A 15,042-nucleotide genomic window follows, 5' to 3' on the forward strand; every position below is an offset into this window, starting at 1 on the left:
GCCATAGACAGAAAGCTTTGCTTTCAGCTTTTTTGTTTTTGTTGTTTAATACATTTTATTTTTAAAAGTGATGAAAATGCTGAAAAGAAAGGCTAAAAGCCAAATAACCTTCACACAAGAATTCCCCAAACTTTTCCTAGGCTTGTGGCTGTCTGGCCAAATCCTTGTATTCTCTTTCCTCCTTTGTTCTTTTCGGGTCACCTACAGACACAAGAGACGGGTGCAGGGAGTTGCTCCCACTGCTTAAGGAGGGAAGAACAACACCTCTTCAATCTAAGCTATGGATGGCCAAGTGCACAGTGGAGACCTCCCACCGTGCGGCTCACCTGGGGTCACAGGTCAGGAAAGGCAAGGAGGAAGAGGAGCACCATTTCCACACTCTGCTCTCCTTCCCGGGGAAGCCTCAGAAGGCACAACGAACTCACCCACCCCTTTAGGAGAATCTCAGGATTCACCCGCTCCCCTCCTGCAAGATGCCCAAAGCACTGAAGCATGACTTACAGACACTAGACCTGTTCAAGCACAGGCTAATGAAAGTGAGCTTTGCTTCAAATGCAGCTGATTACATTTAAAATTAGCCCCAGGGGGGACTGGCCCTGGTGTATTCCTTTTCTATGCCCTCACAGCCACATGAAAGCAGCCGACTATAATTTTGCGGCAATTTGTCATCTCTCAAGTCTGATCGTTTCTAAGAGATAACTTCAAAACTGAACCCTGAATGCTACAAATCCATCCACGATTTAGGTTCAATGTCAGTGGCAAATCCTTGCCCTAAGGAGAAGTTTCTTTACAGGATGCACAGGGGAAAATGCACAGGAAGTCACAACAAGTTGGGCTGTTCAGAGCTGCCAAAGCTGGTATGAACCAGTTGGCTCCGGAGGGAGGGAGGGAGGACTCCACCCAACCGCCAGCAAGAGCGTCTGCAAGCTGTCCAGGCTGCTGACATCAACAGGAATGCTGTTGCAGCCTGGTGGTGCTGACTCACAGCCTAGCTTGAAAAAAAGGAAGTAAGGGCACAGCAAGTGAGCTTTCTCACACTGCAGCTTATCACCAAACTTTAGGGCTCAGCACTCCTGCTGCAGTAAGAGATCACACTCCACAGGCAATCACTTGCATTTCCCTAAACTTCACTCAGTGTCTATCAGGAATCCTTCCCCACCAAAAACAAAACAAAACAAAACAAAAAACAAAAAACAAAAAACCCCTCAATCATAACCATAAAAAAAAAGTTGTGTAAACCTTCTCAAAACTTGCCTTAAAACTCAGTGGATGCTAGACAGCAATTTCATAGGCCGTTCAAAATCTTGAGATTAGAAGGTTTGAATTCATGACTCAAGATTTTTAGAAGTTGACAATTAACCATTTTAGAAATGCGTTTGCAGCATTCTAGTTGTAACATACCTAACGACACAATTCTAAAACCCCCTCTGATTTCCAGGTCTCACCTGCTACTCCTCCTTCCTGGTGGTAACTGCTGTTATCACTTCCCTGTATACTGTTCCAGGGACAGTCTATACTCCGGCCATAAAGATAAGTACATATATTCTCCACCCTGCACCCTTATGATTTAACAAGAGTTTTATAGGCATCTGTATATATTTTACAATAGTAGTCCAATGCACACACCAGTCTTCACTTTGCCCTTTCATATGTGAAAACCACCCCTGAGGTTAGCACGTAAAATGCCGACTCATTCTTTTTGACAAGTGCCTACTGTTCCACTGCATGGATGCTCCGTAAATTGCATAACCAGTCCTCTGATAAAGGGCATTTGTGTGACGTCCACTCTTACGCTGTAATGAGCAGCATGCCATGACTACTACAGTTCTTGGGTCATTCTGAATGTACGTGAATGTGCGTAGGGCACATTTCTAGAAGTGGAATCATGGTCAGCTGACACATACCTCAATGGATACAACCAGATGGCCTTTCCCAGGAGATGGATTCCTTTATGTGCCCATCAGCCTGAATGCTGTTCCTCTTTCCTTAATTCTTCAGCAAGGCTAGACTCAGAGGTTAAAAATCTGTGTATGTTTGTGAGCATTCATTATTTCCTCGTTCTCCAGTTATTATTCTGTCATTTGTATCTGGTATCCTCTGCCTTGTATATTTATTGTTAACTAGTTGACTTTTCTATGTTTTCCAGGTTTTTCATCATTCTCACAATGAAGTTTAACTGCTGTGGTGATTTTTTAAAAAGGGAGCCCATATTTCTTCTAGAGGTTTTTGTTTGTTTGTTTGTTTGGTGCTAAGTCAATAACTGTTGGTCATTCTGTCTATTGGCTCAGTCTGACTTAATAAATCAGTTTCTTTTGTAATGATTTTTAAAATCGGAAACCCAGGATTAACAAGGAAATGGTGATAAACCAGACAGGAAAGTACTGAAATTGACAAGTGTACAATAAAATCTACTGATGATTGTGTATTAACTTCTCCTGAGCAATATACCTGTTCTTGATACATGCAATACAATAGACCAGGGGTTTGCCTCACAAAGATGGGGTGGAAAATAAAAGCCCAGGCTGGAAGCTACTGAGCTTTATCGGAGATGTGCTTTGCATTTAACAAAATGATGAAAATTGTTCCATGGATAAACAATGGAGAAAGTAAACCTCTCTCAGTACCGACTGGCCCAATGCAGTCTGCGAGAAAGTCAATCAGGGTGTGTGCAAGCAGCGACAACAAACAGATGCTCTTCTGAAGTTGCAACACTGTTTCTCAGGAAAACATCAAAAGTGCACTTTAATCCCACTACATAGCAGTTCACAGAACATATAATGCCTGACTCATATTTTATCTATCACTCCTATAAAGCTGTCACCCCTCTATAGAGTAGTTTCGTAAAAAGTATTCGAAAGTCTGACTCATAGATCTACATCTCCTATAAAACTGTCAGCGAATAGAAGAATAATCCTTTTTTGTGTTTGTTTTGTTTGTTTTGTTTCAATTTAGTGTCTCAGTCTCTTGTATAGGACTCAATATATAACTTGTGCCCAGTTCATGTGTAAATAAAATACCGGTGTTAAATCATCTTATTCCTTTTCTTTTTAAAAAAGGCTTACTTTCAAAGAAAAATTATTATTTTAAAGATTTGTTTATTTGAACGACTGAGTGACAGAAAGAGGGAGAAAGAGACACGGAGGGAGAAGAGAGAGATATCTTTCACTCACTGGTTTACTAACCAAATGGCCACAACAGCCAAGTCTGGGTCAGGCTGCAGTCAGGAGCCAGGAACTCCATCTGGATGTCCCACAGTGCATGGCAGGGGCCCAAGCACCTGAGTCACCCTCTGCTGCCCTCCCAGGCTCCCTAGCAGGAAAACGAATGGGGAGCAACCAGGACTCGGACTGGCAGTGCAATATGGGATGCTGGCATTGCAAACAGCAGTTTAATCAGCAGCACACCACCACCTCACAGTCTCAAAGCCAATAACCAAGTGTATGTTGGAAAGGGAAGCTACATCAACACTGAAGAATCTGTCTCCCAGACTCTTCTTCTCATAACATGTTTATATCAGGCTCACCTATTGTATTTCATTGATTTGATGATGCACATTGTTTTTCACATTTTAACATCTCTGAAATACGCATGTTTGTTACAACTATAATCAGCACTGGTTTTCTTTCTTTCTCAGTGGCACGTATGTTACACCTTACAACTGAACATGGGATTCAACAGCATATGGTAATCTATCTTTTTGAAAACACTTTACATATTTATCTGGCAGGATGTGAAAGAGACAGAAAGAGATCTCACATTCACTGGTTCACTTCCCCAAAATGGTCCGGGACGTCCAGGAGGCTCAAGCTGGGAACAGAGAACACAGTGGCATGACCCCATTACTGGAGCCATCTCCCCTGCCTCCACGGCCTGAATGAGCAAGAAGCCAGAGGGAGCAGCAAGCACACACTCAGCCAAGAGGACACAGGATGTGTACATCCTCAACAGCATCTGAACTGTTAGGCTGAACATCTGCCCCAGGAACACATGTTAATTATAACACCAACCTGTGCCTCTCAGGACTGTGAAGTTCTTAAAGTTAGCACAGATGTAAACCAATTAGACAGTGATTAGGACAACACAGATATTCATTCAACACTGGTCCATTTTCTCCTCAAGTGTGCACATACCGAAAACCGAGTGCTTTTGCTCTCTAGTTAATACAGGACGCTGTAGCATTCCAACACAGTAAATGGTCACTAAGATTCACTGACAGCCCCACCCTGTCAACTGCAGGATTGGGCATTTATGTACCTTATCTTCAGTTCTCACCAGATCTTCTCAAAGCTGCTACACACAACTTGAGACTTGGAAACACTGCAGGACTTGCCCAAGGTCACACAGCGAGTAGCAAAAGCAAGCCTCGTATTTGAAGTCCAGCTGGACAAAGCCAGAGGTTTCTGAAATGCTTGCTACTGAGAAATGCAAAACAAAGATTGAAGGAAAAGGAATGCTATTTGAAGAGTCAGAGGTTCAAGAAACCCTTCGAGTGAAAACGCGGATGGGCTCCCTTGGCAAAAACCAAAAAGGAAGTTGACAGAATAACAAAACACAACTGTAAAAACAACTACCAACTAATTTTTTTTTTCAACAGAATTTTCAAATGGCTAAATATATATCAGCTCCAGTTTTCTAAGTGTTTTTTCGGTGAGTACAAACTTCTTCCTCCTGATGCTATTTGTCGCTTCTCATACATTTATTTATTATGATACTTGCTTATATCATTGTGTTGCGATTACTTATAGATTTGTCTCCATCCTGGCAAATAAACTGTTGAAAAATCAAGACCATCTTTTCTTTTACTGAGTACCAGGAATCCAGTGGGTGGTTGACAAAAGATTGTTGAACAACTGAATGAGACCTTGAAATAAGATAATAGAATAATCTGACATGTCATCACAAATCTGAAATCTATTCACAGACACGACTTCTTTGTGCACAATGAAAACCTTAAACACAAACTTCATCAATGCTTCCTTGGACCCCATTGTGAGTAATGCCTTTACAATGCCTTTATAATGCTCTTGGGCCTGGCGCAATAGCCTTGTAGCTAAAATCCTTGCCTTGAATGTGCTGGGATCCCATATGGGCACCAGTTCTAATCCCAGCAGCCCCACTTCCCATCCAGCTCCCTGCTTGTGGCCTGGGAAAGCAGTAGTGGATGATGGTCCAAAGCTTTAGGACCCTGCACCTGTGTGGGAGACCTGGAAGAAGCTCCTGGCTTCGGATTGGCTCAGCTCTGGCTGTTATGGCCAGTTGGGGAGTGAATCATTGGACAGAAGATCTTCCTCTCTGTCTCTCTTTCTCTCTGTATATCCGACTGTCAAATAAAAATGAAAAAAAAAAAAACCTTAAAAATAAATACAATGTCCTTGTCTCACCACTCCAGAAATTCCCTAAAATTGTAGCCACACCCCACAAATGAAACACTTGACCTTGAACGATCCTTTGTGTGGTATGTTACACAGCAGAGGGCAGTGATTCTCTGTGCTCTAGTGAACGCACACATAGCTTTGGCTAAACTCTTAGGACCCTTAGTCTGTTGTGAATAATCCCTGATCTTCTAGAAGACGACCAACTAGAATGTTCAAGACAAAGACTGATTTGAACAGCCCAAGAAGGCAGCAGTTAAATGTACAGCTGGTATTTGCCTCAATTCACCCTTGCTACATTACATTTCTGAAAATAGCTGGTCTCAGAGACGTAGATAAGGACAGCTGCATCCTGCAGCTGCTAAGCAAGAAGTCAGTAACTAGAGTCCCCTGCGCAGCAGCAGCAGGAGCACGGCTCTCTCGCCAAAACAGAAGACCCGGGGCTTTCTCTAGCTTTAGGATTCTCCCAGTTACCCAACTGATCACACATGGCAAGGCCCCACGCTGCAACACAGAGCTTACTAGCAGAAAAAGAGGGAAAGGATGTACAATTGTTCTGTTCCTAGATACAACGATATCTGAAAGAAAATGGAATTAAAGGTATGAGAGTTTTTTTGGTGCCAGAATATTTTAATAATACATGGGAAAATGCACACTATGAAAAAAAATCCATGTATGAATAACTCATACTTTTAGTCCCATTTTCCAAGCATTTTAAAAAAAAGATTTACGTATTTTATTGGAAAGGCAGATGTACAGAGAGGAAGATCTTCCATCTCATGATTCACTCCCCAAGTGATCGCAACAGCCGGAGCTAAGCTGATCTGAAGCCAGGAGCCAGGAACTTCTTTCTGGGTTCTCCCACGTGGCTGCAGGGTCCCAAGGCTTTGGGCCATCCTTGACTGCTTTCCCATGCCACAAGCAGGGAGCTGGATGGAAAGTGGAACTGCCGGGATTAGAACTGGTGACCATATGGAATTCCTGTGCGTTCAATGCAAGGACCTTAACTATTACATTATCGCACCAGGCCCACGCATTTTTTAAAGTAGGATAGTAAATATTTTGTGGTTTGGAAGATAAGATAATAATATCTTACTACACACCAATCACCAACATCACTAGCATCGGTTTTTGGTTCTACTTACTGTTATATTACTGATATAATTTCAAGAAAAGGATTTTTTTGAAAGGGAGCGTTGAAGAAAAAGAGAGAAATAGATAGCAAGTTTCCATCCTGCTGGTTCACACCACCAAATGACTGCAATATATAGTAGGGATTGTGATAGACCAAAACCAGGAGCCAGGAGCTTCACAGGGTCTCCCTTGTGGGTGTATAGGCCTTCGCACTTGGACTAGTTTCGGTGACTTTCTCAGGCAGGGAGCTGGGTAAGAAGTGGAGCAACAGGATCTCAAACCTTTGTCCACATGGAATCCCAGTGCTGCAGGCAGCAACTTAACTTGTTGTACCACATCACCAGCCCCTGTTACTGAAGTAATTTTAATCAACTTCAGCTTATGGGTGCCTGATCAAGTACTATCAATTTGTGAATCTGGTTAAAAATAGATAAAACAGATAGCTAAGTTGACACTTCATAATATCTCATATCCCACTTGATTTTAATATAATTTTTAAAGGTATAGAAAAAAAAATTGTTCCCCCTTTTCAAGAGGGAACAATAAAGGGATGCTGACACCTCAATCACAATTACTTCCGAACCTGGCCACTAGGCTCCATGTTAATATCTCCCTTTTTGTGCATCTCAATGTTTAATAGGTACCTATCTCAGTTAGCTCTGATAATGACTCACAAAGTGTGAAGCACAGAGCATAAATGGCAAAGATGTCAGGCAGACACTTCATTTGTCCAGGATTTCCTATGAAAAGAGCCCTTTCCCCCTACCCTGTTTGTGCTGCAAAACAGAAAAAAGGAGGGGACTGCATTAGTAAACCCTGTCTGCATACAGCCACGTCTTAAAGAGGAGGTGATAGAAACCCAAAAAAGCAAACGGTTAAGACTATCTGAAGGTCTGATGGCCTCAAGCTGTTTCCCTTCTCCAGATGGCCATCTTCGAGGGAGCAGCCCAGCAACTCTACACATGCCATCAGTTGGCCTGGTCAGCCTTGGAACACTTGCTCAGGCAACAAAGAATAAATATTTGCAGTTGGCCAGCATCCCCTGTTCTTGGGCACTGAGAACCATGAGAGCCACCTTCCAGCCCCACTGTCCCTTGGACGTGTGAGACTCCCTCTACCTGACACTATGTGATCTGGTATGTGTGTGAACTGCAGCCAACTGGGAACATTCTTCCACTTCTCTAGCTTCTATAGTCTGGGAATAATTGCAACTATCAATAGAAAACATTCCTTGAATGGGTCACACCCTCTTAATGACCAGACAAGCACCCACGTTTTGATACTGTCTCATCAAGAAATGGGAGCAGAGAGGCCTGATAATTAATCCATGCAGTACCCAAAGCAACTCCACAGGGTAGCAACTGGACCGTTCCTATTGGATCCCAAATGGCTGCTTGCACATTCCTTCTCCAAAGTCCTGGATGCACTCCCCTGGGTTACATAAGTATGTATACATTTCTTCATTCAGCTCTAAGCTTCCTTGACAGCACTGACTTTGTCTTACTCATCTTCGCACTGCCCAAAGTGCCTGGTACCAATGCTGCACACCTAATTTGTTATGTAATATAGATTTAAAAATAAAACCACATCAACTCCTTTGCTATTTAGTAAGGAAAAGTTAAACCCAGGCCAAGGTCTGAAAAGCACCTGGCAAGCAAAAGCTTGGCTTCCAGTTTCCCTTCCAAAACTAAGGTGAACTAGCACGAGGAGCATATTTACTTGTTTTCTTGAGAATCTTCTGCACAAAGGGAAAAAAATTATGCTGGAAACCTTCACTGAGAAATATTCTTTAGGCTGAAGAAAAATAATCCCAGGGAGAAATGCTGAAGGAAGTATGAAGAACAACAGAAAAAAATCAATAGACAAAGAAAGCCTGTGTAAGACTGTGTTAACTATTACTTAGGGGGTATTCAATGCATTAGTATCACAATGCATGTCAACAAAAGCAAAGTTCTGGAGAAGATAAAGTAGGAATAACTTTTTTTTAAGGTTGCTTTATTACTGAGAAATGGTAAGCCGTACACATACATAGCATGTGTCTTATAGTGTCAGTGTGCATGCTGCAATTCCTAGGATACCCATTGCCAATAATGTATAAGAAGTCGAACTAACAAGCTTACAGAAGAGGAATAAAACCAAACAATAAATAATACTTCTTATGGGGTGGGTGAGTGGTCTAGCTGTAAAGGCATTGTTTGAGGCCCTTGTGTTAGGGCCAGCATTGTGGTATAAACAGTAGTCATATCCCATGCAATGCTGGCATCCCATTTGGGTGCAGGTTCCTATTTCAGCTGTTTAAGCCAAGCAGGACACCTGGATGAAGCTCCTGATCCAGCCCTCTCAGTTGCAGCCATTAAGGAATGAACCAGAGGGCAGAAGCTCTCTTTTTCTCTCAAATATATACATTATTCTTAAAAACAACACTGGTGTCCCACAACGAAGTGTCTGAGTTCAATATCTAGCTTTAGCTCCAGACTACAACTTCTCTTCAACACAGACCCTGGAAAACAGTGGTGGCAGCTCAAGGAATTGAGGTCCTACCACCTAAGAGAAAGACTGGGATTGAGTTTTTAGCTTCTAGGTTCAGCTTGGCCCAGTTCCTGCAACTTGGTGCTATTGGGAATGGTAACTAGCAGATGGCAAAAATGTCTGCGTCTTTTCTGCCCCCTCCCTCATTCCTCATCTCCAATAGCAAGTTTTCAAAAATAATAATAGAATTTTAAAATATATTTGTTTTTAAGCCAAAACAGGGCTCAATTTGGAAGATGGAAGAAAGCAAAAGGAAACAAATAATAAGATGGTAGATTTAAACCCAAATATATTAGCAAAGAAATCCTCCCACTAAATAGCAAAGTTGTTAGACTAGATTCCTGAAAAACTCTAAATACATACTCCTTACCAGAAACTTTCTTTAAATAAAGACACAAGGGAAAAAAAGGAGAACAGAACAAACTGGACAACTACCCCAAACAAACAATGACAATAAAAAATCTCAGTGAATGGAGTCAATGGACATTGGGAGGGTGACATCATCCTCGGATCAGTGAAATCAGCAGCATCTCAGAACTATCCAAACCACTTGGACAGCACCCTCGGAATATGTACACAGTGAGACTCTGGGTTGATATGAGGTGGCGGTTCCTCATCCCTGGCACTGGGATACGTGGAAAGTCATGAGTGGTCTCCCCCTTTGTCACTCCCCTTCCCCAAGGAAGAACAAGAAAAAATAGCAAATTTGGAAGCAATGAGTTCACCCAATTTTCCCTAAACCTCAATCCTTCCCACCCTGATCAACCATGTAATCATTATTAAAATATAAAATTTATTTAAAAATAAGAAATAATTTACATGCTCAAGATAAGTAAACTATAGAAGATACTGGAAAAGTTTATGAATTACATTCTTAAATTGTAAAGAAAAGATGTTCAAAAACTACATTCCAGTTTTCCCTCCTATTGGTTTTTTTTCTGAACACTATGCCTATAGTGGGATAAAAGGAAATTGAAGGAAAAACCCTAAATTAAAAGGTAAAGCTAAGTAACTCCAAAGAAAGAAAGAGAGAGAGAGAGAGAGAAAGAAGCAAAGGAAGAAACAAAGAAAAGAAAAGGAAAGAAAGAAAAAAGAAAAGAAAAGACAAATGGAGGGGAGGAAAGACAGACACACACAAGGGAAAAAAGGGGGTGGGGTGGAAAATGAGATGTCACAAAATTTGGAATGCTGTGTTAGGTGTTTATTTATTTATTTTTTGTCTTTGAATAGCTTTGGAAAATCCCAGTGACTTCCAGCTGTTATTCCACTGAGTTGCTGTTGCTCCTGCCTAGAAAGGGGGAAGCTGGGCTTGGTTTCAGTCTTGACCTTGAAGGAAGAGGGTGCTGGGAAACGCACCTCATACCACAGATAAAAACAGAGTCAGGTTCTGGATGTGTTTAATTTAAAAGTGGTGACTAGGCCACCATGGTAAACAAGGAACCAGCTGTTCTGCAGACGAGTAACAGCCACACTGGGACTAATCCTTCAAGTAGAACATAACACAGGAGCTCTCAGGCGCCTGACCGCCCTATAAAACAGCCAGTTTTAAACATTAAGTGTCCATTAACTCCCAGGGCAAATCCTGAATTCCCATCACCACCACCATACACAAACTGTACATACCCTTCTCATAAGAACATGTTGAATGATGCCTCTACCTTTTGATTTTCTTGTTTGGCTTAATCTCAGAGATAAACTAGGGAAAAAATCTCAAGCAGGTCTTATCAAGTCTTGGTGGCAATATTTCCTTTACTTTGGAAGTAGATTGTGAAACAAAGTCTATGGGAAATAAGACTCAATGCCCACATCTGTGCTTCATCCATGGCCTTTCAGTAGATGTTGCTCCCGAGTCTGGTACTAGAAACTACACCAATGACAATGACTGGGATCCCTTTGAGAACTTTGAAATCATGCCGACTCAGTCTTCACCCTGCAAATTCTGACTTGACTGGTCTGCAGTAGAATTCAACGCTAGCATTCTTTTTAAATTTTATTGTATTCATTTGAAAGACACAAAGGCAGAGACAGAGCTCTTTCACTTCTGGTTCACTCCCCAAATTCCAAGAGCTCAACACCGGCTTCCCACGTGACAGGTATTTGACTTCTTGGGGCCGTCACCTGCTGCTTCCCAAGGTGTGCACTGCCAGGAAGCTCACAAGTGGGGCCTGGATTCAAACCGAGGTCATCTGGTGAAGGGCACAGGGAGTCCCAAGCTGCATTTTAACCAATGTGTCAAATACCTGCCTTAATCAGACTTTTGAAAACATTCCTTAGAAAATTCTAATAGCAACGATTCAGAGTCACTGCCCTGGAAGGTCAGGGTGTGGTGGGTGTGGTGTGCTGTGGCTGTTGCATCATACCAAATACAATTCAAAGCACAAGGACAAGGGTTCCTGGCAGAGACACGCAAGGCCAGGGCTCCCTTACCTGGGTGGTGTCTTCCATCAGCCCACGGATCTTCTCCACCACATCATTGCGCCGGTGCTGGCGCAGGGCACTAATCAACTGGGCAAGGCTGGCTTCAGGGCCGCGGATGGTCCAGTGCTGCAGAGCCGCATAGGCCCGCTCATGGTCTGCTGTGTAGCCATTGGAGAAAGCAGCCACTTCCCTCTCGCTGGCATTGCATAGAAACTGATAGATATCCTTCCACTGGCTCCCCACTTGGGCAGCTACAAGTTTGAGGATGTCAATACCTACACCGGAGACAAAATAAATGAAGGCATGTGAGGGAAGGTGTTTGGGTTAGGCCGCTTCAATGAACTGGAAGAAGCAAGCTTCCTCACTGCTCTGTGATGAAGGAATCTACTGCCTTCTGTAAACACGTGGGGGCACTTTAATCACCCCCTGCATGTAGGGGAAGAAGTGTGAGGGTGGAAATACAACAAACCATGCCCAAAAGATGTTTGAAAGCGATGTTCAATCAAACAAGGTAATAAGCGTGAGGTTGCTGTTATTTCTAAATGTAACCAGAATCTCAAAAAATTAGAGACTCTCACACTAAAAAAAAAAAAGTGGTGACTCTACGGAATCCAGAAAACCCGAAGTGATAAATTACAACTGCATTGGACTTTATCCAGAACTGTTAGGAAGGGAGTGCATATTCTAGAAATAGTCCCTAGAAACAGATAGAAGTATTCCTTAAGAATATCTTACTTCCTATGCACTAATTAAAGGCCCAAAAGCAATTTTATGATGTTTATTATGCAGTGATTTAATATGATTTGCATGGTTATAATCAAGAGAATAGACAAAGTGACATTATAATAAAAGTGAACAACTTCCAGGTATGGGTCCAGGCTTTAGTTCATTGATTAGCTTTAAAAGACATTAACATTCCAACTGCACAGGTAAGAGGAAAAGCACTCAGAATTCTAAGTTAGGCATCTGGCTCCCTGTCACAAAGGTACATGGTTGTTACTTTAAAATCCATATATGGACCTTGCGTGCTGGCCTAGCAGCTAAAGTCCTCGTCTTGAAAACACTGGGATCCCATATGGGCGCTAGTTCTAACCCCAGCAGCTCCACTTCCCATCCAGCTCCCTGCTTGTGGCCTGGGAAAACAGCAGAGGACGGCCCAAAGCCTTGGGATGCTGCATCCGTGTGGGAGACCTAGAGGAGGTTCCTGGCTCCTGATTTCAGATGGACACAGCACCAGCTGTTGCAGTCACTTGGGAAGTGAATCTTCCTTTCCATCTCTCCTCCTTTTTGTATATCTATCTGCCTTTACAAAAAAAAGATAAATAAATCTTTAAAAAAATCCATATGTGTAACCATGCTTAAATTTGTCAATGCATACTTCCTTCCAAGGGAGGAAATGCCTTAAGCAAATGACCAAGGGTGGTTATTCTGAATTTCTGTCCCCCATAATTTAATATGCAGAAGACTCCCAGTGGATGACTAAAAGTACAGGGTACTGAACTCTAAAATTTAAATTTTTCCTTCTTAAGCACTAAGCACACCCTCTGAGACCATACCCTCTGGAGTTTGAGGCAAAATAACAAAACTAGCACAAATGTCTTTTTCCTTCTTCATAGATTAACAGACAGAGGGTTCATTCTTAGCATAGGTTTTAGGAATTTAAGCATATGATTTTTTTTCCCTTAGTAAGTTCAGAACTTACACTTTTGCACTTAATGAAAAGAATTTTGTGGCTTCTCTTAGGGTTATTTGAATTGCCAGTCACTATTCTTGCGTCTGGGGCCATTATTAAGTAAAATAGGGCTTGAACACAAACATGATGACAAGACAGTTGACATCACAGTCCAAGTGGTTTGCACAATTTGGATCCCAGGCACCAAGGAGGACACTGAGCCCAGGCAGGATGTACTGGGAAGTTCTAACATTTCCCACGTTACTTAAAACAACAAACATTAAAACTTATGAAATGTTTCTTTCTGAAAATTTCTATTTAATATTTTCAGGCTAATACTAACCACAGATGATCATTAAAACAGTAAAGAAGGAGGGAATTAATGTGTGTCATGCTGGCTCATTTGTCACTTAAAGTGCACGCATGTGTGTGTGTGTGTGTGTGTGTGTGTGTGTGTGTGTTTGGTTCCCAAATCTGCAAACTCATGATAAACACTGGGTACAAAATCTCTATGTGCTCAGGCACTCCCTGGCGAACTAGTTTGGTGTCTCTCACTTAACATCTCCTCTTTGCAATCATAAGTTGCTCTTGCCTGAATTTGTACCTAAGGTAGATGTATACACCCCACATAGGAAATGGGATCTGGTATTTGGCATCAATAAACTAATGAGTCCTCTGAATAAATACTAGGTCACTGAATGAGGTCATATTCATATGACCAGATACCAAAGTTGCTATAGTCAACATAGCTTAAATACTCATTATTTTAAAAAAAGAAGAAGAAGAAAGGGGAATGGAGTTACATTCTCAAATGAGTTTTAGAGAAGAAAGGAAAAGGAAAAACAAAGCAGAGTTTAGAGTTACTAAATTTTTAATTAACCAGAAGTTAACCATGACAATAACACTCTTTTCCTCCAACAAATTAACGAGGAAAATATTTATATGAGCTATCGTTTTTTTTTGCCTAAGAAAGCAATAGTATTGCATAAGTGTCTCTGAAAAATGGAGGACTTTGTGGTTCTTCTACATTAATACTTTCTGTGCCATGCAATTGTGTCAGATGACTTGGGAAAGTATAAGAATATATACAACCTAAATCCCCTAGAAATTGCTTTCAAAACTAAGTTCCCAGTAGCTGATCACATTTTTGTCAACTGCAACACAGTATAGTCCCACATAAAAATAAAAACTACAAAAAGAAAAGTTTTATTCCCAAACTGAGACATTACTGTACTTCTCACACAATTTTCCGTGGCACTGCAAGGTGTCCTTGAATCAGTGGCTTTTCAGTTTTCATGCCAGCGTACAGTCAGACACAGAACTTGTGATTCCAAGCAAAGGGATGCCTCAAAGCCCAAGTCCTATTAAAAACCCTGCAGCTACCTTTAAGGAACAAGCCAACTCTTTGTGGTTAATATGTTAGACTCATCCAAACACCCCAAAACTGGTTAGTCTTTGATTCCTAATTTAGGTCAATTTGACGAGGGCCTACAGTGTCTTACATGAAAACACGACTGTATTTTCTTGTAAGTAAGACCAGTGCTTAAATTTTCATTACACCAATGACAGTGTGGCTTTGGGCAAACCACTCTCATGTCTATTTCCTCACTGTACAATGGAGATACTCACTATGTTTTCTGGGGTTATGCTGATTAACATTTTCTGTGGAGTTTATTTTTGGAAGTAGTCTTATCATTATAAATGTTCCATGTACTAAGCCATAGAATTTAAGGCTCCATGAATTTCACATGCAAACATACAGCATTTATACACGTAATTTCAGAGTAAAAAAAAAAAAAGTGTCACAACAACTCCTTCTTCCACAATCCAATATTTATATCTTTAAAGCCACACCTAAAAGGGGAGGGACAAGAAGGAAAAAAGGAAAGTAAAATGCAATGAGATCTCCCTTCAACT

At 41.5% G+C, this 15,042-nt stretch overlaps 1 protein-coding gene across 1 annotated transcript in view; it reads right to left on the reverse strand.

Annotated features, from left to right (window-relative positions):
* TNFRSF21 (TNF receptor superfamily member 21) overlaps positions 1-15,042 on the reverse strand; it is a 74,199-nt gene that overhangs the window by 11,794 nt on the left and 47,363 nt on the right. Inside the window, exon 4 of the mRNA XM_040983508.1 lies at positions 11,463-11,728. Coding sequence (XP_040839442.1) covers positions 11,463-11,728 — 266 coding nt within the window. The remainder of the gene's footprint in view (positions 1-11,462; positions 11,729-15,042) is intronic.

The sequence above is a fragment of the Ochotona curzoniae genome, unplaced genomic scaffold (genome assembly GCF_017591425.1).
Source record: "Ochotona curzoniae isolate NIBS_2020 unplaced genomic scaffold, NIBS_Ocur_1.0 contig_3819, whole genome shotgun sequence".
NCBI classification, from domain to species: Eukaryota; Metazoa; Chordata; class Mammalia; order Lagomorpha; family Ochotonidae; genus Ochotona; species Ochotona curzoniae.